This window comes from Sminthopsis crassicaudata, chromosome 3, assembly GCF_048593235.1.
Source record: "Sminthopsis crassicaudata isolate SCR6 chromosome 3, ASM4859323v1, whole genome shotgun sequence".
NCBI classification, from domain to species: Eukaryota; Metazoa; Chordata; class Mammalia; order Dasyuromorphia; family Dasyuridae; genus Sminthopsis; species Sminthopsis crassicaudata.
The window spans coordinates 318,321,152-318,346,028 of record NC_133619.1 but is presented as its reverse complement, the minus strand read 5'-3'; the positions used below and the strand labels follow the sequence as shown (position 1 = coordinate 318,346,028).

Genomic DNA, 24,877 nt, shown 5'->3' with positions numbered 1-24,877 from the left:
AGTTTACTTGGAATTACTTTGACTCAATGTTATGTGAGTATGTGGAGGGGAGGGGAAAGGGTGGTCTTCTGGAATAGGGATAGCTGGGAACCAAGAGATCCTGAACTCTTCCTGGATAGTGGGTGTATAAGTGAATAGTTGGAAAGTTGAAAAAGACCAAATCAGTTCCTTGTGGGATAGAAGATTAATAAATTAAGGTATTGTTTTAGGGGGAAATGCACTGAACCTGAAGATGAGACCTTCATTCAAATTCCAAATTTAGCACATACTAGTTGTGTTCCAAGGTAAAGGTCACTTTACCTTTTTTAATCCTCAGTTTCTTTGTTACAAAATGGGGTTAAATTATTCTTATGCCACTGACCCCCAGGTTTGTTATGAGAAATGTGATTTGTAAGAGTTGGAGGGTTTATACATATTAAAGTGAATTATTATTACTAGATAATTCTTAAGAGATCACTTTTATGGTGATACTTGTGATAATGTAGCATCATGAGATACTGGTTCTTAGGTGATAGTTCTAGGTCCTAGGTATAGGGATAGGAAATAGTCAATAAGTGTTCATGCAAGATAGTGTACTTAACCCCTGAAAAATTATATTTAAGGATGTATAAAATGCATCAGAGAAGAGCTGATGAGTCATAGGTCACAGGACTGGGACAGTTAATGCAGGAGCTGAGACTTGGATATTGGACAGTGAATAGGACATTGAGTCTGGAATCACTTACTTAGTTATGTGACCCTGAGTACATCACTTAAGTTCCTTTGGCCTTTATCAATTGGAGAAAAAAATTGTAAACCACACCAACATCCTTGCCAAGAAAATCCCATGGACAGTATTAGTGTGCTATGGCCTATGGGAACATGAAGGATTGGAAATGATTCAAGAACAATGACAAATTGAACACACTGGTAGAAATGTCAATTACTGCCCATGATTTTCTTATATTCAATGGCAAGGAACTAGATTTGGAGTCACTAGACATGGTCTCAAATCCAGACTTTATATATACGTATGACCATAAGTAAACCATTTAATTTCTTTAAGCCTCACTTTCTTCTATCTGTAAAACAAGGACTAGATGATGTCTAAGTTTCCTTCTAACTTTAAAAGTGATGATCCAAAGTTCCAATTTTAAATCAATTATTGAATTGCCATGTGATCGATCCTCTTTATTTTAACTAAATGAGGCAGCCAAATGGCATAATGGACAGACTTCTGGACTTGGAGTCAAGAATATCTGAGTTTAAATCCTGTCTTGACACTAAATTAGTTATTCTCTCTCAGTCTTAGTTTCCTCAACTGAACAATGGGTCCAATAATGCACCTACTGAAAGGTTGTGATCCCTATAGATGTGTGTATGTGTGTGTGTACTTGTAGATAGATAGATATGATATGTGTGTCTACATATATAGCTTTGCATATATATGCAAAAAATGCATAATTTTAAAATTATTTATAAAATTCTTTATAAATGTTAATTATTATAATTAAATCCTCTTGGTCCATTTCTTTACAGACTTAGAACATCCTACTATCTCTTTGCTGGGGTGGATAGGGAGCGGAAGCAGAATTATCTGGGAAATAGAAATAATGGTGTTACATTAGTTATCTTGTAGTAGTAAACAATAATGTTGATTTTGAATGGTTCTCATTGGAAAGCTAGTGTCTTCATATGAAACCACAGTTTGTTTTGTTGTTCTTTAAATAATTACATCAACCCTTGTCTCCATTGAAAAAACAGTTTCAGACTTTATCAGTGTGCTTTTGTAGAGATAGCTAGGTGTAGAGTCATCTCTGTGTAATTTTAGGTACAATCTATGTTTGGATTCACAAACTTCTCAAGGACAAGTGCTCTCTCTCACATTAACTTTTTAAAAAAGTATTATTTATTATTTTTAACATATTTCCATGTGTCATGTAAAAGGAGAAAAATTAGAAAAGGGAAAAAGTGAAACCAACTATGTTATAATCTGCATTCAGCCTCCATAGTTCTCTCTCAGGATGCATATGGTATTTTCTACCTAAAGTTGATTGGAATTGCCTTGGATCGCTGAATTGATGGAAAGAGCTAAGTCTATAAAAGTTGATCATTGCATTATCTTGCCGCTGAGACATTTTAAAGACATTTTAAAAACTAAAATTTAATAGAACTAAATAGAAAACAATCTTCAACACAATTTTTCCTTAGGATGGAAAGCTTATGGGTAAATTAATTTAAACATCTTGTTACTAAGCAAATGTACTTAGTTGTATTATGATCACCATCAAGTTTTTAATAGAATACTCAATTGTTTAAAAAGTATTAAGTGAAGCATATGTAGATAGCTTCAAGCTCTGACTTTAGGATAGCTGAGTGCTGATGGGTCACTTTCCTTCTGTCTTAGCCTTCTCACTCATAAGATCTAACTCTCCCATGTTCCTTCATGTCTTTGTATAAGAGAGAAATTAGTCTTCTCATTCAGAAGCTTTGGTTTCTGGAGAAAGAAATAATTTCTACCTTTTCAGTTCTGTGGACGCTTTCTAAATCAAAAAAAATTTTCCCCTTTACTTGATCCCCGTCTTCAGCCTTCAAAGACACGACTTGGCCCTAACTTTCAAGTTATTAAATTGATTCAATAGCATTATTTTGATTAATTTCTGAAGATTTCCTTGAAGTTTTTTCAGCAGGGCTTTGGTCCCAGACTACTCATCTAAATGATTTCATTTGTGTTAAGCCTTATTCCCCAAATTATATTAAGAGCTCCTGGAGTCAGAAAACATATCTCATGTTTCTTTTGTATTCTCTCCACCCCTACCAACTCTAATATTAATCAATTAGTTAATTAGTCCATTCATCAATCAGCATGTGTATTGGGCACTTCTCCAGGGCAGAATTTTCTACTAGGTGCTCTAGGAAAGACAAAGAAGACACAGTTTGAGTTTATAGTATTGAGATTATATTAGAAGACACAGTATGGTTTAGTGAAAACAGCATTAGATTTGAAATCAAGAGGCTGACAGTTAAAATATTGGCTTTGACTTACAAGTTGTATGATCGTGATCAAGTCACCTAACCTCTCTGGGAGTGTTTCCTCATCTGTAAAATGTGGAAATAATACTTGTTCTAACTACATCACAGGGTTATGGGTGGAAAGAAAAGTCACATTATAAATTTTAAAACACTATATACTGATTTACTAATGAAAACCTTGAACCACCATCTAAATGTCTTTTTGGATCACAGATGAGCTACAAGGAAACTTAAGGGTCATCAGCAAGTTTTTTAATATTAAATATGGTAGCAACTCCATCAAAAGTATCACTTTCTTTTTAAAAAAATATAGCTTTTTATTAACAGAACATATGCATGGATAATTTTTTTTGCAACATTATTCCTTGCACTCACTTCTGTTCCTACTTTTCCCTTCCCTCCCTTCACCCCCTCCCCTAGATGGCAGGCAGTCCCATACATGTTAAATATATTATAGTATATCCTAGATACAATATAAGTATGCAGAACTGTACAGTTCTCTTGTTGCACAAGAAGAACTGGATTTAGAAGGTAAAAAATAACTGGCAAGAAAAACAAAAATTCAAGTAGTACACATGCATTTCCCAGTTTCCTTCTCTAGATGTAGCCAATTCTGTCCATCATTGATCAATTGAAACTGAATTAGATCTTCTCTTTGTTGAAGATATCCACTTCCATCAGAATATATCCTCATACAGTATTGTTGTTGAAGTGTATAATGATCTCCTGGTTCTGCTCATTTCACTCAGCATCAGTTCATGTAAGTCTCTCCAAGCCTCTCTGTATTCATCCTGTTGGTCATTTCTTACAGAACAATAATATTCCATAACCTTCATATACCACAATTTACCCAACCATTCTCCAATTGATGGACATCCATTCATTTTCCAGCTTCTAGCCACTATGAAAAGGGCTGCCACAAACATTTTGACAAATACAGGTCCCTTTCCCTTCTTTAGTATCTCTTTGGGATATAAGCCCAGTAGTAACAAAAAGTGTCATTTTCAAATGTGAATGATAGGGCTATTTAATGTGTATTAGGATGAAAATACAGTTTTTTTTTCTGTGTTGGCTCCATAAAGCAGCAGTAAAATCTTTCTATTATACATTACACACTGCCCATACACAAGGAGTTAAACCACAAATCCCTGACAAAGCATGGAAAAGAGTCTGCTAGATAATGTGGCATCTTTCATGCTTTGAGGTTGCCTAAATGCTTACACAGAGCATCTTATTTGAGGTTCAGTACATCATTATGAGATGATTACAAGAGGTAGTATTATTCTCATTTTATAAGATGAGGAAAACTTAGAGCAATTAAATGAATAGAATTTGAATTCAGGTCTTCTTGACTCCAAATCCAGCTCTCACTCTCTCCTCCATTCTCCTCATTTCCATGTCTTGCTGAAAAGCAATATCACCTTCCAACCTCCCCTCCAACTAGGAACCCCAAACCAAAAGCTCCCTTTTCCTGCAAGTATTTGTAGCCAGCAGTGTCCCTGCCCCACTGCCTTTGCAATCACCAGATGCTGGCTCTTTCTCACTCAGGGCTGCATTTCTGTAGCACATTTGGGCCTGGCATACTCCATCAAATCCTCAATCTTCCTATACTCAGACTCGGATTCCACATGCAATCCAGGAGGTGAAAGTTTCTGTGGTTCTTGCTGAGGCTCAGCCACACCCACTTAGCCTGAGAATTTCCCATTTAGTGTTTGTGCAGAGCTAATCCAAAGGTATTTATACTTCACACAGGTTAACTCCCAGCTTGGGATTTTTCTTCAGATCGTCTTGGGTTGTACCAGGAAGAATTCTGTTCTGTCCCAAGTCTTCTTGATTTTTCATTAGTCTATGTTCACCTCGAGGTGCAAATTTCTTTGTGGGGAAAATCTGGAGAGCTTGAAATTTATCACCTTCTCCATCTCCCCAGAATCCTCCCCCAAAACAACTCTCTACCTATAATAAACATGTAGAGTACTGTACCTAAGGTCAGGAAGATTTAAGTTCAAATCTGGCATCTAACACTTACTAGCAGTGTATTATTGACCTCCTTCATCTTTCAACGCAGAACATCTTCACTGGCTGTCTCCCATTCCTGTAATGCTTTTCTATCCTACGTCTGCCTTCCAGCTTCCTTGGCTTTCTTCAAATGTTAACTAAAGTACAATTTTCTATGAGAAGATATATATATTCATTATGCAACATAGTCATTCAAATATAGTTATGCTTCTAAATTTTAGTGCCTTACCAGAACCTACCCCTAATTTTTCTTGTTTACACATAATGTGTTTATATATCATTATCCCATTAGATTGTAAGCTCCTTGAGAGCAGGGACTGTTACTTTTGTCCCTGAGATTTAACATAGTGCCTGGCACAAAATAGGCTTTTAACATATGCCAGTTAATTGATTTAACCTATTTTTGCTTCAATTTCCTCATATATAAAATGTGGATTATTTTCCACATAATAATAATAGCAACCTACCGCAGAGTTGTGAGATCATTGTAAATTGTTTTGTAAACCTTAGAATGTTATTTAAATTACTTGGCTCAAGGTAGAGTATTTAGGGGTATGGGGGGTAGGGAAGAGGGACAATGATTTTATTTTCCCTTCTGTGTATTTTTCTAATTTGTCTGAACTACTGGATGTTTAAGTGAGAAGGTAGCCCTGGTGCCACTTTGAGAGGTGGCTATTATAGCTAATAAGAGATATTTGGGGAACGAATATGCCAATGTCAAAAGAAAGATGAAAAGTTGGCAAATTCATGAATCAAAGTTCTTATATGAAGGAAGTTCTATTATAAAGATTTGTTGAGATTGATCTATGGCAGATCCCCAGACAAAATTTGCCAGACGTTTTACTACTCTTGCTGCCATGATTTAAGGTTGAGGCAAAAATCCAACATAGTTTCTCCTTGGTTCCATGACAATTTCCCATCTCTTCTTTGTTACCCCTCCTGGAATCTCCTCAGTATATCTCTCTTTTTTCTTTCTTTCTTTTTAAAAATAATAGCTTTTTTATTTTCAAAATATCTGCAAAGATAGCTTTTAACATTTACCCTTGCAAAATCTTGTGCTCTAAATTTTTCTCCCTTCCTTACCCTTCCCCCCTCCCCTAGATAGCAAGTAATCTGATGTTAAACATGTACAATACTTCTATACATATTTCCAAATTTATCATGCTACACAAGAAAAATCAGATCAAAAAGGGAAAAAAATGAGAAAGAAAACAAAAAGCAAGCAAACAACAACAAAAAGGTGAAAATACTATGTTGTGATCCATATTCAGTCTCCACAAACCTTTCTTAATGAAGTTGGTTCTATCCCTCACCATTCTATTTGATAAATTTTAGTGGCCACCAATTACCCCCAACAACAATATAAAACCCTCTTTGACAATTAGAACACTTCACAAAACTGGTACCTTCCTACCTTTCCATTTTTCTTATATTTAATCTGTCCCATGTACTTTATGATTCAGCTATGGTGGTCTGCATTCTATTCCTCACACACCCAGTTCCTGATTCCTGTCCCTCATTCCTGAAATATTCCCTTTTCTCTTTCTACTTCCTAGGTTCCTGGTTCCCTTCATGGGAGCTGATTGTTAAATTTCTAGTGGGAGCACTCACACTTTAGAAACTGGCAAATACTTCAAATCAGTATTTGATTTATAGTTTTGGTGATTTCTAGACATAAGAAAGTGATGGAGAAAATAATATTGCAGATTAAACACAAAAGAGCCTTTGTATCTTTTTTTCCTTTTTGGAGAGGTAGTTGTTAAACACTTACCAGATCACGCCTGTCTTTCCATAACAATCAGGTTTATAACAGGTTATTAATCTTAATTTCAAACCTAAGTTGTCAGGTCTTTTCCTATTGCCCCTATGTCCTGTTCTATTCTGAATCTCCTCAGTTTATATACTTCTAGCAGTTCACTACATTCCCTCCAACATTCATCCCAATTTCTTTATTCTTACCTTCTTGACTTCTTTCCCAAATCGCAAGGTTACAGAATGTTACCTATAAATTACTCATTAAATTGTTATGTCACAGTTCTCTTTTATTGTCCTGACTCAGTTTCCCTAATTGTCCTTCCTCGGTTACCCTGAATTGTTCTGCCTCAGTTTATAATTGTTCTGCTCAACTACCCCTCCCTCCTAATCATGATGATCCAGATAAGGAGAAAGACCTTCTATTTTAGACATCATCAGAATGTTGGGTAACTCTTCCCATTCTGTAATCCCAATTATCAGATATCCCCCATGCCTCCCCTCATCCTATCAGAACCGGATTGTTAGTCCAGTGTTCCCTCTCTCAGCACCCTGACTCCACCCCTGCCTCAGTCTACCCCTTGTGTCTGACCACGTGCATATATGTCATAGAGAACTCAGATTGTTCTCTGGATTCTTGGAGATGATAGTCTCATTCAACTCTGGGACTAAACCCTCACTTTCTCAGGCATTACAAAATTAGCATTCTCAAAGCTAACCTTCCAATGCAGGGGTACAGTGGACAAAGCACAAGTCCTGGAGTCAGGAAGATCTGAGTGGAAATCTAGTCTCAGATACTTACTAATTCTGTGAGTGAGTAATCTCTGGGCAAGTCAATCTCTGTCTCCCTCAGTTTACTCAGCTTAAAATGGGAATAATAATAACACCTGCCTTGTGGACTGTTGTGAGGATTAAATCAGATAATAATTGTGTAATGCTTAGTATAATGCCTGGAATATTGTAAGTGAAATTATAACTGTTAGACACTGCTGCTACCTTTTATTTGTAGAAAAAATAAGGCTTACAAAACAGTAAAAATGAAGGAAGAGGGCATTTCTTTATAAATTCATTGTAAAAATGTGCCCCCAGCACATTTAACTGAAGATTTCCCATTTACCAGGGAAGATCTGTTTGCCTTTCTGGCATGAGCCCCTTTGAGTTCAAACATATTTGGTTTCTAAATGAGAAAGTCTCTCTTAAGATGATATGCTATCAAGAGTGAAAATATATTGGGACAATGTGAAAATGAATTTCTTAAGAAGCCAGTCACTATCTTCTTGAAAACTACATGCACCCTTGCCATCTTTGTCAACTTGAAGCTATTTGCCACCTCTAGCATATGTAACTAGGTTGCCATCTAGTGAGTAAAGCTCATAGATGGGGGTGAAGTCTGAGGTCCTCATACTTCAGTGTCCCTTAAGTCTTTATTGCTTTCTTTCTGAGTCTCCCAGAACTAAAGCTTTCTTAGAACACAGAAGCTGTTCTTAAATATTTCAGAAATGCCTTGGTAAATCTAGTGCTTTGTGTTGGAATTAGAGATTTCTCCAAGGTCAGGATAAAGGGATTATGGTGAGATGGATCCAGAAAGAAGGTAAACCAGTCAGGAAAATCTGACAGAATCACCCTCTAAATTTTTTTGGAAAGCAGAAATATAAGTTGTGGTTTAACAACTTTTACTTCATTGAGCCAGTGGAGGAAAAAGGAGGAAGGAGATACAGAATGAGGTACAACAAGAAAAAATGAGGAGTCAGGTGAAAAAGTAAAAAGGAGAGGAAGGGGAAAAAAAGGAATTAGCATCCAATACAATAAGGGACAAAATATGTTGGCAAGGGACTGTATAGAGCACATATCATCAAAAGATATGACAAATCAAAATTCATTTCTTCCCTTTCTAATATAAAACATGTGATCATCTCATCTCATCAATTCTTCTCTTTTGAAAAATAACATATTCTTATGATTTTCATTTTTGTATTTTCAATCCCCAGGAATTATCTTCTTCATAGTAGATATATAAATATTTGCTGAATGAACAAATGAAATTCGAGGATAGATATCAGATTGTCTGTGAAAGGATATCTCTTTTTTAATTCCTTCATCAGCCCCATCATGAGTGTTTTCTCTCTTACACAAGTGACAGATCTCATGATCTAGCTCTCAGGGGGCCTTTTTCCTAGAAACAATTGTCTTTAACCATCCCTTTGGGAGATTCATACTTATATCCCACAGGAATGATCCAAAGCAACAACTTGGAGAAATAACAGAAAAAGCAATGTATTTGGACTCAGGAAAACTGTTAGAATCTTAATTCTGTTGCTACCTGTGTGTTTTGGAGCAAATTAATTAACTTGTATAGGCTTTAGTTTCCTTATCTGAACAAATCAGGGAGTTGAAATAAGTGATCTCCAAGGTGCCTTCCACTTTTAAAAATTAGGACTTTTGAACATTGGAGTCCAAGATGGTAGGTTTAGGGCAAAAATGAACAAGGGTATAGATGGATATTGGTATATCCAGTGACAATAGTCATGTAAATGGCCTGCAAAGACAGTTACTAGTGTCAACTGAAATTGTTTGAGCACAAACCCATAGAGGATCTGCCTCTACACTTACTGGAAGAAGAAATTCAGCTTAATCACCTGAAATACTTCCCCTCTGCTCCTAAATTCCAACAGAAGCTTCAAAAAGACAAGGAGAAATGACTAGGGACTCCCCCTTTGGGAACTGTCAGCATTAGTCTGTAACTATTACTTCTATTCCTCTTCCTCTATCCAGATCCCTCCCAGCCCCAGTGTTCACCCCACCCCCTACCCCAACACATGTTGAGTTGAAGTTAATTTTGTCTCTTCCCCAAGCTCTGACGAAAGGCAGAACTTACCACAGACTCAAGGGACCGGTCTTCATTGTCTGCATCTCTCACCCTTTACCAGCTTCCTTTCATGCCAAGGAGAAACAGGGAACCAAAATGTGGTAATATGATCCCCAATTAGCATGAAATAAAAACAGCTCAGTCATGTTTTCCGTGGCCCTTTCCAATCTTAAATGAAAAGTGAAAAATGGGACAAAAATATAAATATACTCAAAGAACTAAAAATAAAGATATAGTACATGCATATACATGCATTTAAAACAACCTCAGACTTTGTCTCTTAAAAAAAAAAAAAAGTCAGCTGGAGGAAGGGATCCAATCTATTCTTTCATTCCAAGAACACAGAGGAAGAGGCTTTCTCTTTCATCTGTGGTGCTGAAAGGGTTAAGTTCTCAGCCATCCTTCTCCAAAGTGATTTATGATGATGAGTAGCATTTCAAAACTCTTTCCCACTCTCAAAGAAGTCTCCCCTTCCCCTCCCCCCTTTCCCTATGGAGTCCTCCCTTAACGTGTTGAAGTGGGAAGGAGGCGGTGTTTTGCTGATCTGTTAAATTCTTAGTAAAGTTTCTGAGATTTCCAGTGGCTGCTGTTGTTTGACTTTGGTTTGGAGCAGAGCTGAGGTTATCCTGACATTTCTGGGATTGGATCCAGCCAAAGGGAAGAAGAAGGGGGAAAGAGAAAACGAGAAGAGGAAAGAAAGGTGGGGAAGAATACCTCGGGACATGAAGAACTGAATGAGGAAAAAAAATACCCTTTTCTCCTATCACATTGCTGTGTTTTCCTTTAGTCTGGAAAACATATTGATCCTGATACTTTGGCTCGCGGGAAACAAAGGGACTTAGCCAGATTGAGGGAGGGAAGCATGATAAGAAGGACCATGGAACTTTAAAGAGATACAGAAAGAATTTTCCCAAATATCTGGGACTCCACTCTTGCGGGATGTAATGTTTGCGGGAGTTTGTATGCAACTGCTACAAAAAGCAAGTCAAAACTTCAGGTAAATGGAGGTTCTAGGATTTAAAAGGACGGTTCCCTTCAACTCATTCTACTTGTCAAGAAGATAGAGAGAGAGAGAGAGAGAGAGAGAGAGAGAGAGAGAGAGAGAGAGAGAGAGAGAGAGAGAGAGAGAGAGAGAGGAAAATCTACTCAACTGGAAATAAGAATCTCTGGAGTCTGTGACATTTTGAGTTCAAAACTGGAGCTGCTGCAAACCTTTGGTGCTGTTCATCCGCTGAAAGTGAAAAGAGCTGGGAGGAGACTGATTTCTTCTAGGGAACTGTCCTGCGACTAAGCTTCAAAGCTTCCCCCTCCCTGCCAAACCCTCTGCATTCCATCTCTATGAGCTAAAATGTAAGTGTGTAGTCTTTTTCACCCTTTAAAAATGTTTTTATTGCTTATTTGAATAAATGAAACGTGCATATTGTCATACTTCGTGTGCTTTGCTTGCCATCTAGATACTGACTTTTCAGTGCAAACATAATGACTGAGAAGATGAGCTAGAGTTTTGGGGTTGGGATTTTTTTTTTAACTTATTGTAAATGTTTCTGGAAGGCTCCTTCCAGAGTCACTGAACTACAAAGACTTGAAAGCAAAAATGTCCCATTCCTTTATCCCTTTCCCTCTCACTGCTCTCTACCCCCACTTAAAGGATAAAACATAAATCTGCCTGCAGTTAAATCACTTTCTTGTTTTTCTTTTCTTTCTGTTTTATGTTCTCACCATTACCACTGCCCATTTCTACTCAGAGTGGACGACACAATGAACTGGATGATGGAACGGGGCTTCACGATGCTGCTGGCAATGTGGGTAGTATGCCACTCAGAACCCCACCCTCAAACAGTGGACAGAGCTGGAAAAGTGTTGCCAGTTTCCCAGGTTAATGGTAGACCACTTCGATTCCTGAGGCACACAGGGAGGGCCCAAGGAAATGTGAGGTCTACATCTGATAATCCTGACCATCCCATTTTAGACAGAAGGAGAGCTGTGCCTGTATTGAGATTAGCCCGCCCAACTCCCCTGCCAGTGCAGACCAGAGTGGGTGGCAGCCGAATGAGACAAGAACAGAGACCAACAGCCAAGAGCTCCCCAAGAGAGATGGTAAAAGATGAAGGATCCACTGCTCGGGCAAAAATGGTGCGATTCCCATCAGGGTCCAGCTCTCCCAACATCTTAGCCAGCTTTGCAGGGAAAAATAGGGTTTGGGTTATCTCTGCTCCTCATGCCTCTGAGGGCTACTACCGTCTCATGATGAGTCTTTTAAAGGATGATGTGTACTGTGAGCTAGCAGAAAGACACATCCAGCAGATTGTGCTGTTCCATGAGGCAGGGGAGGAAGGTGGCAAGGTGAGAAGAATCACCAATGAGGGCCAGATCTTGGAGCAGTCCCTCGACCCTACTCTTATCCCCAAACTGATGAGCTTCTTGAAACTGGAGAAGGGAAAATTTGGTATGGTGCTGCTGAAGAAAACCCTACAGGTAGAGGAGCGCTACCCATACCCAGTTAGGCTAGAAGCAATGTATGAGATCATCGATCAGGGGCCCATCCGAAGGATAGAGAAGATCCGGCAGAAGGGCTTTGTCCAAAAGTGTAAGGCAGCTGGTGTGGAAGGACAGGTGGTTGAGGAAGGGAATAATGGCGATGGTGGAGGGAGCAGACCAAAAGTGGGCAGTGAAAAGAAGAAAGAAGATACAAGGAGAGGGCAAGTCCAACCAACAAGGGAGAGCCGAGTGAAAACTGTCAAGAAATTGGTCACTACAACAGTAGCTCCTCCTCCAAGGGTCACCATGCTTCTTCCATCTCCTTCAAAGACAGCAGCCTGGGCCACCCCTCGTGTAGTGACAGTAGCAACCCGGCCCACCACCACAACTACCACCTTTCCAACCACTCAGAGAACTTGGACTATGAGGGTTCACACTACTTCTTCCCACAGGCAGTCCTTGGCAGCTGAGGTGACAACTCCCAGGAGTACATGGGAAGATTTCTATCCCACCTCGAGGAAGGAGCAGCACAAGGAGAGGCAACAGACTACCAAGAGACCAAGCAAGACCACTGGCTATGAGAGCCACCTAGCAGCAACCACCACAACCCCAGACCACTACACACGGGTCGGCATAAACCGTTTCCGTGACAACCGTACAGATAGGAAAGAATATGGCCCTCGGGATCCAAATGTGGTGCCAGTTCAGCACAAACCAGTGAAAGCAAAGCCACCTAAAAAAAAAGCCCAGGAAAAGATTCTAAGCAATGAGTACGAGGATAAGTATGATCCTAGCCGCCCTACTGCCTCTCATCTAGAAGAGGAGCTAGAGGTAGGGAACATTCCCCCTAAGAAAGGGAAGGAAACAAAAAAGCATGATCGGCCTGACAAGACTGAGAAGAAGAAGAAGGTGAAGAATGAGAAACCAGACAAACTGCTGAAGAATGAAAAGCAAACCAAGAAGGACAAAACAGATAAAAAGAATAAGCAGGAAAAAGAACGAAATAAAAAGAAAAAGGGGAGCAAAACAGAACAAGATGGTTATTTGAAACCCACTTCAAAGCTTTTCACACAGAGTTCCAGAAAATCATTGACTGACCTACTGGAATTTTTTGAAGGGAAAAGACGACTCATTGTAAGTAGACTGCTCAGCCCACTATTTTAGGGGGGTGGGCCATGTTTTAGTTTGTTGTTTTTATGAAACAAAACTGGGAGGTAATGGATGGATGGATAGATGGATGGATAGATGGATAGATGGATGGATGGATGGATGGATGGATAGATGGATGGATGGATGGATGGATGGATGGATGGATGGATGGATGGATGAATGGATTAAGTAAATGAAGGAAAAAAAGGAATTAAAGAAGAAATGAAGAAATAAGTGGAAAAGCATTTGTTAAGCACTTAGTTTGTGCTATCCACTGTGCTGAGTATTCAAATAAAGAAAAGAAAGTTCCTACCCTCAAGGATCTTACTTTCTAATAGGGGGAGACAATAAATATAGGAAAATTATATTTTGGTTTAGAAAGCTATAGGAATGATGAGTGCAACCCTAGACAGGGTACTCATTATGGTATAGCTACTGGTAGGAAATATGGGGAGAGTAGTAAAACTATAGCCAAAAAAAATTAGGCATTCAAGGTATTTTTGTCTTTTTTTTTTTAACCACAAGAGTTGTTTGGGTCACTAAAGTTGTCCTATAGCCCTGTGTAGACCCACATGGAGAATCCAAAAATCCAGAATTTTCTATTTGTCAGTAGACTGATAATTTTCGCCTCCCTCCTTTACAGTCTTGTATTTTTCATACATAAACCTCTCTCCCTATGATCTATAGGGATAAGAGAAGAGGGAGCAAGGGTATTCTAAGAAGTAAGGATGGGGGCAGAGGATAAAAGGAAGCAAATCCCAAGTAAGCTTTGTTGACCAACAAATTTCATCTATTTCATGAAAACCAGCTTCTTTGTGGCTGATAGAGCTATTCTTCTGGTGAGGTGGTAGGAATAAGAAATAGAAAAAAAATTTAAATCACTTTAAAATCAAGACAGTTTTGAAAGGGAAAAGAAATCACAAAAGAGAAGGGTATTTTTTGGCAGGAGGGTAGGTGATAAAGTTGAGAGAGCAAAATTATGTGTAAGAGCCTTAGTCCCCTTTTTAGTACCAGATGGCAAAATTATTATCTATTCTTCCTCATGATTAGCCCTCTGGGTCCTTGACCAGGTAGCAATGGGAGGGGGCAGTGTAAGATGGAGAACAGTTCCAGTACCAGAATTTATAATGGGATAATAAGGAATAACTGAGTTTAAGGATCAGAATCCAGTTAATTCTGGGCTTTATTGTTGAAAATAAAATAGGAGGGTCAGTATGTATAAAAGTTAATATATTAAGATCATTTATACACTTAAAGTCTATCACCATTGGACCCCAGAAAGTGGTATCTGGGTTGGCAGAGATAAAATGGTGTTGGTAATAGGGAGAAGATGCAGATTTGAAAAAATATCCAGTTAAAATTTTAGTTGTTCTTCTGCATCACTGGGTGGTTCTGAGTATTACACTTTACTGGGCTTTAAGCATTCCTCAGGCCCACATAAGGGTTACTCCTTTACAATAACCTAAGAAACTAGCAAAAACTAGTTAAAACTGAATTATGAAATAAATCTAGGTATTCTCTCTAGCTTCACATAAAACATAAGGCTAGTTTTTATAAGTAATGTGAAAATAGTACTTTCTCACTATTCCTTCTTTCACTTTTCATTGCTCTCTCAACTCCACCCTAAATACAAAGTTCCATGCTTAATTTAGCCTTCCTAAAATATGTAGCATAATAAATTCATATCTTGATCAAATTATTTCTTTTCTTTGGGCCTCAGTTTACTCATCTGTAAAATCTCTAGATAAAATGACTTGACAGCTAGAATTAGACTAGATTGTTAATGTCTAAGCTCCCTAGCATTCTAGGATAGTAAAGTCATAGGATTTGGAAATGGAACTATCCTTCAATTCAATCTCTTAACTTTACAAATGAGAAAACTGTAAGAAAGTTAAATTAATGGCTTTAGATCACATTGACAGTAAGAGGCATAGTTGTCCTTTAAATTCAGATCTCCTGACTCCAAATACAATTCTTGTTTCACTTCAGATGTCTACACTTCACACACAACACTGATCATATATTGTCTTTCAGAATACCAAACTTCCCCCAAAAAAAATTATTTAATACTTCTCAGAAACAGTTGAATTTTAGAAGATTTATGGACTGTTAGAACTGTAGAAAAGACACCCTAATTGGTTTTATTCAAGTTCAAAGAAGTTAAGTCATGAAACTAGGACAATCCTCATGAATTTCTAATTATGTATTTTTCACGTGCCACATATCCCTAAAATTATATTATTCTTTAAGATCTGACTTATCATACCTATCGATTAAGTAGGGTACTGATTGGAACCTTCTTCTCACCAATTCATTTCTCTGGTCCCTTAGTAGCCGTTATGCAAACTTTCCATATCTCTCAATCTGAGTTGGATTTGTACCAATGACCTGAATTAAAAGGCTCTGTCTCCTATTAGTCTTTGGCTGTTTTACCCACTGAGTTCAAATAGTGATTTGGAGCTTTAAACAAAGCAGAAATCCTGGTGGTATTCATCTTAGGTGGGACAGTTACCAGAATTCTCTTCCATCTTTCAGCTGTTTCCCAGGGTTCATGTCAGAATCTTGGAACCAAATCCAGAACTTTGGAAAGTTTAGGTAGAAAAGAGAAATATGTCTTTTTTTCCTTTTGCAATTTTAGTTATTTTTATTTTTATTGTTTTTTTCTTTGAGTTACAAGGAAATAATCATAGATTAAGGAATAGCCATCAGTAAAGGACAGGATATCAGTGTCATTGAACCATCATTTAGGAATTAAAGGGCATATTTTATCTGGAAGGAAAATTATTTGTCTGGAAATCTTCTACCTCAGGTCCCTCAAAATTTGACTCACTTTTTCATTTGAACTACCCCAAGGCATAACTGAATATTTATTTTGGGACCTCTGAGACTACTCAAACTCTTTTAGAGGGTGATCATGGAGAAGCTGTTGCCTTCTCCCCCACTCCTGGGAACTTGGGACATCCTGGGGGTTTGTTTGCCTGATGCTGCTTTGTGGAAATTATCCAATCCTGGCCACTGTAGCTTAGCTGACCAGTAGGCAGTGTTCACCTTTTGGCCAGGTTATAGTGAGAGAATGTGCCAAAGCTATAATTGTGTCCCTTCCTGGCAAATTCCTTCTCTGCAAATGCTGTGAGCTAGTGAGTTAAAATACAAGGGAGGTTTTAACTGCCCTCTCCTAGGCAGCACTCTTTTCTCTCTCCCTCCTTTCCTTCCTTACCCAATGATCTGAAAGTGCAGCTCTGCTTTTTCTGCTTTTCATATCATCACTAACAATAAATCTTCAGCCCTTGAAACTTAGTTGACAGTTTTTGCTGATGTCACATGGTAAAGCAAAATCCAAGTTGGCTTGCTGGTGGCTGTATGAGCTCACCAGAGTTAGCAAAGGCATAAAGCTTGTTATTAGAAATAAAATAGGAATGAGATATGTTGCATTTTCCCCTCTGGTGTACCCTTTCAAATCATGATTCCACCTGAAATTGGTTTTTTGAATAGCTAGTGGGGCAACTAGTTAACTCAGTGGATGCTGGACCTGGACTCAGAAAAATCTGAATTCAAATCCAACCTTAAATACTGACTAGTTGTGTGACAATGAGAAATTCATTTATTCTTTGTTTGCTTCAATTTCCTCATCTGTAAAGTAGGGATGATAATAAAACTTATCTTCTAGGGTTGTAGTGAGGATCAAATGAGATAATAAGTTCTATATAAATGTTAATTATTATTGTTGACAGAAATAAGAATCAGGTGAGAAAAGATGACCAGCATTGTCTTGAAAATAGTATTTGTTGTTGTTCAGTCATTTCAGCCGTGTCTGAACCCCATTTTGGTTTTGTTTTTTGTTTGTTTGTTTGTTTGTTTTTTGCTAAGATACTGGACTAGTTTGCCATTTCTCCTTTCAGCTCATTTTATAGATTAGGAAACTGAGGCAATCAGGGTTAAGAGACTTGTCTAGGGTCACATAACTAATAAAGTTTCTGAGTCTGGATTTGAACTCAGGTCTTCCTGACTCAGACTCTATACACTGCAATACCTCGCTAGACCTGAAAATAGTATAGTCACTTATAAATGTTTATCAAATTGGAAAAATTAATCAAGGCATAGTAAAAATCAAAGATTGATAGAAAGTAAAGGAGGAAAAGAGGAGAATAGGAATCAGATTGGGGTAAATCATTTTATGCTTACTGCTTAGCTTCTCTGTATCATAGTTACTTTTGCATCTTAAAGATATAAAATATCTTTCAAATTTAGATACAATTTTTAATCTCTTAAGCAATATAGCACTTCAGTTAATATTCACCAAACTAACTAAAAGAAAATACTACAGAAGTTTAAGTGTAGCAACTAAAATTTTCTTTCTTTTTAACTTATCCTGATATCTTAGAAATGAACAAAGTCTGTGGATTAAAGCAAATATACAATATTTGAAGCCCAGTCAATTTTTTTTTCATATCTAATAGTTTTTATTTACCAGATATTTGCATGGGTAATTTTACAACATTGACAATTGCCAAAGCATTTGTTCCAATTTTTCCTGTCCTCCCCCCCCCTCAAATGGCAGTTAAATATGTTAAAGTATAAATTAAATACAATATACATATACATGTCCAAACAGTTGTTTTGCCGAACAAAAAGAATTGGACTTTGAAATAGTGTACATTTAGCCTGTGGAGGAAATCCAAAATGCAGGCGGACAAAATTAGAGGGATTGGAAATTCTATATAGTGGTTCATAGTCATCTCCCAGAATTCTTTCGCTGAGTGTAGCTGGTTCAGTTTATTACTGCTCTATTGGAACTGATTTGGTTCATCTCGTTGGAGAGGGCCACGTCCATCAGAATTGATCATCATACAGTATTGTTGTTGAAGTATATAATGATCACCTGGTCCTGCTCATTTCACTCAGCATCAGTTCATGTAAGTCTCTCCAGGCCTTTCTGAAATCATCCTGTTGGTCATTTCTTACAGAACAACAATATTCCATAATATTCATATACCACAATTTATTCAGCCAATCTCCAATTGATGGGCATCCATGTACTTTCCAGTTTCTGGCCACTACAAAGAGGAAGCCCAGTCAATTTGATACCCAATCCTGATATGCCTCTCATATGCCTCACACTGTTTTATGTTCATGCAATCTCATTCTTTTGAGGACCAAAAAATTCACAATCATGAACCCTGAATTTGAAGTAGGAGGTTCTAATTAGAACTCAAATTCAGATTCCATTATTAACTACCTAAATAATCATGTCATTTCTATTTTCTATGCCTCAATTGTCTCACCAAGTAAATGATGTGATATTGAAGTAGTTGATCTCTGATGACCCTCTCAGCTCAAAATCTACAATTTTATGAATAGCTCACCAAGCCTTTATAAGAACTGTGGCAACTAATGTTTTCAGTTTGCAGGTGGGCAAACTGAGACACAGAGGTTTTACAGGACAACTCATCCAAAAATCTGAGATATTCTGATTGTTGGGCCAGTTCAATTTTGCATACATGCTAGCTTCCAGCAAGTCAATATAGATGAATTCTTGAACTCTCATTGGGGATGTGCTAGAATCAAATTGTATGAATTCATGAAAGCTCAAGAGAGTTGATTAAATTTTCAGTGTAAAGCTTTGCACTTTGTAAATGAAAAAAATCCAACTATATATAAATCAGTGTTTGATTTATTTTGTTACCCTTCTAGACTTAATGCAGTAATGGAGAAAAATGTTAATAATCAAATCAAACTTAAAAGTGAGCCTCACATGCAGTCACTCCATCCCAAGAGCTAGTTGTTAAACAGTTACCAGCAAAACCCTGACTATAATTCTAAATTTTTACTTGTCTCCATTATATGAATCACAGAGTAATGAGAATTAAAGATGTCTAGATGGTACAATGCAAAAAAAAAATGACGGGGGCAGCTAGGTGGTGAAGTAATTAGAGCACCAGCCCTGAAGTCAGGAGGACCTGAGTTCAAATCTGGTCTTAGGCACTTAACATTTCCTAGCTGTGTGACCCTAGGCAAGTCACTTAACCCCAAATGCCTCAGCAAAAAATAAGTAAATAAAAATAAAATAAGTCAAAACAAAACAAATTAACCAAAAAAAAAAAAAAAAAAAAAAAAACATTGGCTACATCTGAAACCAGAGAAGCTGGGTTCAAATCTAACAACTGATGCTTACTCTCTGTTAGCTACAAAGCTACAAAGTGAAAGAGTTTTCTTCTAGACTTGATGATCCAAATTAAGAATTTAAAATTTAAGCAAAACTTTGCAGACCCTGATTATAAATAAGGTAATTAAATTATGAGAAAATCTCTACTTCCTGTCATGATCTTAAAGCAAAACTTTTACCTGAACTACCCAGATGTTTGTTTCCAACTCTTGACTTTGCTCTGCCTATATAGGTATAAGTCTATATAGCTTCTCAGATAAACCATTTGTTTGCTAAACAATTGATTAATCGATTTGACATTAACTGATTGAATCAGATAAATAACTTAGTAACTTTATTAAATTTATTAGTGTTTGATTATGGTGATAGCTAAAACAAACTTACCTTCAAACCATTTGAAATCATGATTTTACATAGACATAACTGCAGTTCACATAGAATCTTCTATATTTTTTTGTGAAAAGCAAAACCTTGTACTAAACCCCATTGTCTTGTACCCCAAGATCAACCCATTGGTCAATCTACTGGTGTTGAATTTCAGGAATTCAATCACAAGCTCATATAATAAAAATGGTTCCCTTTGGGAGGCAAACCAACCATATGTATATAATTGAAATACAAGGGCCAGTAATGTCAACTTGACCTCGATAATCTTAGTATTTGTGCAGTCCTCTGCTTATTTAGTCCATATGGAAAATCAATTTAATTTAGAAATGATTTTAAAACTTTGAAATAACTTCTCCATTAGGAAAAAAAACACTGTGGCAATTCAGAATCATTTCAAGGCTGAATATAGTACTTTAAAAGAATCTGGCATTTAGATAGCATCTTCATGTTTAGGTATAGCCAGACTTTTCCCATTCTGATCTCTTCACTTTCCTTATGCAAACAAGCTTCCTAATCCAGTGAGCATGGATTGAGCCAATGTTCCATCTGGAAAGGAAACATGGAAAAAGAACAGCCATAGTCTATTAAAGCTACAATACAAGTCCCACTTTACACCCACCAAGTTGGAGACATGCCCAGTGAAATTGCTAGACAACATTGTTTACTGAGACTAGCACCCCTCCTTCCTTAGAGACCACTGGGATGCTCTTCTAAGAAAGAGGGAATTGGAAATCTTTGCTGGATATGTTTCAAAAACTGTTTTAGTTGTTGCCAGATAGAAAATGAATGTTGTATAGATGTCAATGCACAGAAAAAAGTCACCAAAATATGAAATGAGTACATTCTTTACATATTGAATCAATCATAAGGCACAGAGAAGATGCTAAGGTAACTTCTCGATTCAATAGAACTATAAATACTTATTCGTAGACTGATGATAGTAGGATGGTAATCTTGAGCTCCCTTTCCTATCTTCTTATGGCAAAGTCCATCTACATTTGTTATTATCTTGGCACAGCGCATGAGGCTTCATAATGGACAAAGAGAAAAAGTATCTTTTAACTTCTTCTCTGCATACTTTTAAGATTAAGAGAATTATCATCAAATCCTAAGATCATAAATTTAGGACTGGAAGGGAACCTTAAAGCTTATTTAATCCAATTCCCCATTTTGGAAATAAGAGAAGTAAAGTCTGGACAGGTTCCTGACTGTCCCTGATACATCTAGAGTAGGTCCCTGTCTTTTGGGCATTACTCCCTATCCATTTAAAAAAGACTTCCAGTCTCTCTAGGCTAGATCCATCAAAGAAAGTTTTACAAGTCTGCCTATGATAGATCAGTGCCTAAAACAGGGTTTTTCTCTTTGGGTTTGGGTACTGACTATGTAGGATACCTTTTACCTAGGAAAATCCCTAGATTGATAAACTTAATTTCTACAACTAATCTGCAATTGTGTTACACTCCTCCTGGTAACCCCAGTATTTTGCACAAAATAGGTATCCAGTAAATGTTTATTACTGTACATATTTGTGATGATGATTTTGTGATTCAATCATTTCTCAATTGTAACTGACTCTTTGTGAGCCCATGGGTTTTTTTTTTTTTTTTGCAAAGATACTGGAGTGTTATACCATTTCCTTCTCCATTTCATTTTATAGATGAGGAAAGAGAAGAAAAAAGGTTACTGAGTTGTCCAGGATCACATAGCTAGTGTCTGAGGTCAAATTTGAACTCAAATCCTCCTGAATCCATGGCTGGCACTCTATCCACTGTTCCACATAGCTGCCCCATGTGATACTGATTTTATGACATAATTTACTTCTTCCCCTTAAGCTCAAAAGTTTTTAACCATGCATTCTTCAAGGATTGCATGAGGAGGAAAAACTTTCTCTATTACCTTTTCCCTCTTCCTCCTCTCCTCAAGGCCTAAGTTCAGATTATTGAAATATAGCTAATTCCTCCCTGCCCTATACCCTGATATGCATCCTTTAAGGTTTACAAAAAGGCAAGGAAGAGCCTTATGTCCAAATGTGGGAAAGATAAGAAACTTCTTTCTCCTCATTCTCCTGGAGATCCAACCAACCCTGCCCCTTGGGCAGAGAAAAGAATCAAAATCAATATGAACAGAATAAAATTGTAATAATTATGAAAGTGAACAGGATATCATCCTTCTAGATCAATTTTAACATATATATATATATATATATATATATATATATATATATATATATATATATATTTAGAGAGAGAGAGGGAGAGAGAGAGAGAAAGAGAGAGAGAGAGAGAAAGAGAGAGAGAGAGAAGAGGGAGGCAGAGAGGGAGAGAAAGAGGGAGGCAGGGAGGGAGAGAAGGGGAGAGAGAGACAGAGAGAGAGAAAAGAGAGAGAGAAGAGAGAGAGAGAGAGAGGAGAGAGAGAGAGAGAGAGAGAGAGAGAGAGAGAGAGAGAGAGAGAGAGAGAGAGAGAGAGAGAGAGAGAGAGAGAGAGAGAGAGAGATACAATGGTTTGGGCATAGAACCAAGTACTGTGAATACAAAAAAGTATAATGTTGATGTTAATTTTCTGTTCTTTTAAAAAATGAATGCAGCCTAATAAATGGCATGCCTTGCTCTTGAGGAACTTATGGTATAACTGAGGAAACATGGAATTTATAGAAAACAACAGATAATTCAAGGTAACATATGCCAATTGTCAAATATGTGGTTCAGACAATAAATGCTACAGGAAATCAAAGTTGTGAAAGATAGCTTAGAGATGATCTAATGCAGTCCTCTCATTTTATGGGTGAGGAAACTGAGGTTCAGGAAAATTTTTACTTTCCCAAGGTTCATTTCATGAACTAGTGTGAGTGAACAGAAGAATAACAGGTAAGTACAAGTAATATAAATGCATTTAGGGGAAAATTATCCAAACCATATTGATAATCTGATAGATGAGACATTGGCCCAAAGTATTTTGGTCAGAAAAGGAAATTCTTTTTGGATACCATAAAAAAGAGTTTAGAGAAAAAGAAAAAGGAAGCATTATCATATTAACAAAACCAAGATGTATCTTGCCAGACTTGTTTACCCAAGAACTATAACATATCAAATTGGTCTGGAAGACATAAGGATTTGGAGAACTTTTGGAAAAGGGCACCTAAAATGATCCATTGGGTGGGAAGAAGCTTTAAAGTAAGGCCTTGAAATCTGATATTCATGTAAGTTTATTTTTAAAGGTTTCCTAGAGAAAAGCCATCTCTTCAAATTCCCTTCATTAAAATGGGGAGGAAGGGCCATAAGAATGAGAGTGAGAGAGTGAGAGAGAGTGAGAAACTGATCTACTTTTTTCTCCTTCTATATATCATTACTCTTCCTCCTTTTTTCCCCTTCCCCTCCTCCTGCCAGAAGGCTGATGGGGTTCTGGGTAGGAGCCTAGACTAGAAGAGATGTAAGTGAACCTGAGTGGGGTGCCCAGAATTTTAGAGTCAGAATATTTGGCTGAATAGATCTGGGTGTAACTTTGTAGGTCTTTTTTTTAAATGTTTGCACAAGAGAAAATGTGGAGGCTAAAAGTTTTCTTTAAAAGTGTTTTTAGTCCTGAAGACCCTAAATAGAATCAACGGAAATTTAATTTTGTATTCTGTATAAGGCCAAAAGTATTTTAGTCAGCAAAACTATCTAATCAGGCAAAATGAAGCATTATTAATATCATCTGGTAAATTCTGACCAGTTGGAAACATAAAAGCTAGAGTGGCCTTCTTAGATCTTATCATTCTGTTTCAGCAACTGGACAGTCTTGGTTTACCCTCACAGAATGGACTGTGATTAAATGTTTAACAACTAGTTCTCCAGAAAAAAAATTAAACTATACATTTAGAACTTTTAAGTTTAATCTGCACTATGAACATTTTCTCCATCATTTTCTTAAGCCTAAACAATCATTGAAACAATAATACAAGTCCTGATTGTAGTGTTTTCCAATTTCTAAGGTATAAATAAAATTTAACCATCATCTCTCAGGAACCAGTTTGAGATAGCTCCAGCATACATCTGTATCTCAACTTACTCTTTTGGATTGCCTTAGTAGAATCTTCCTAAATATTACATACACACTAACATTTTTTGTTTCTTTATACCTCTAGCTCATCACTGCTCCTAAGGCTGAGAACAACATGTATGTACAGCAGCGAGATGAATACCTGGAGAGTTTCTGCAAAATGGCAACCAGAAAGATTTCTGTGATCACTATCTTTGGACCTGTCAACAACAGCACTATGAAAATTGACCACTTCCAGCTAGGTGGTTTAATTTTTTTTTTCATATCCTTAAAGTGGAGGGAGGTGGTTTGCATCACTACTGCTTCTTTGGTGTAGTATTTTTGTGGCTCCGTTTCTTTCATCCCTTCTCCTTTTTCCATAGAGGTCCTGGAATTTTCCATATAGACTCTAAAATAAAATTTATGGCATTTTTTATCCTAGTTTAGAAGACAGGGAAATGGTGAGAATGAGAGAAGAAACACAAGTATTAGTGGAGAGGCAGGGATGTGATGAAGAGAAACAAGGCACAAAGGCAACTGCCAGAATTCTAACACTTTTATGTGGGTCCAGCTCCTCCTAGAACAAAATCTTTTGATGGGCTTGTATGCAACATAGATACGTTTTGTAGACTGGACATAGCAGGTGTTTTACTCACTCACTCATAGACTCAGGGACCTGCCAAACTCCTTGGAACTCTTCAGTTCCTGGCAAGACTTGGAGGAGAATTAGCTAGAGTTGAGAGAAAGTTGTTTGGGCTAAAGGAAAAAGCAACTGAAAAGATATAGTGGACTGAGCCTGATACTGTTGGAAAAGGAATCTTGACTGAATTTGTTTCTTGGCAACTAAAAAAAAATACTAATTAGCCCTGTGAGACTGACAAATAATAATGTTCATGTTAAGGCTGTAGACTATCATGACCTCATAATACTTTTCAAGATATAGACCCAACATTACACTCCAAAATGTTTTTAATACAGTTCTAAAACACTTGAGAAAGAAAAAAACTTTTGGCAAAATTCTATTATGTGTATATATTTCC

General features: G+C 37.2%; 1 protein-coding gene across 1 annotated transcript in view; it reads left to right on the top strand.

The window, feature by feature from the left end:
• The first annotated feature begins 10,224 nt into the window (after positions 1-10,224).
• The window catches only part of CCDC80 (coiled-coil domain containing 80), a 37,673-nt gene continuing 23,020 nt past the window's right edge, over positions 10,225-24,877 (top strand). The window contains exons 1-3 of the mRNA XM_074301188.1: positions 10,225-10,996; positions 11,392-13,258; positions 23,944-24,100. Coding sequence (XP_074157289.1) covers positions 11,405-13,258; positions 23,944-24,100 — 2,011 coding nt within the window. The 5' untranslated portion in view covers positions 10,225-10,996; positions 11,392-11,404. The remainder of the gene's footprint in view (positions 10,997-11,391; positions 13,259-23,943; positions 24,101-24,877) is intronic.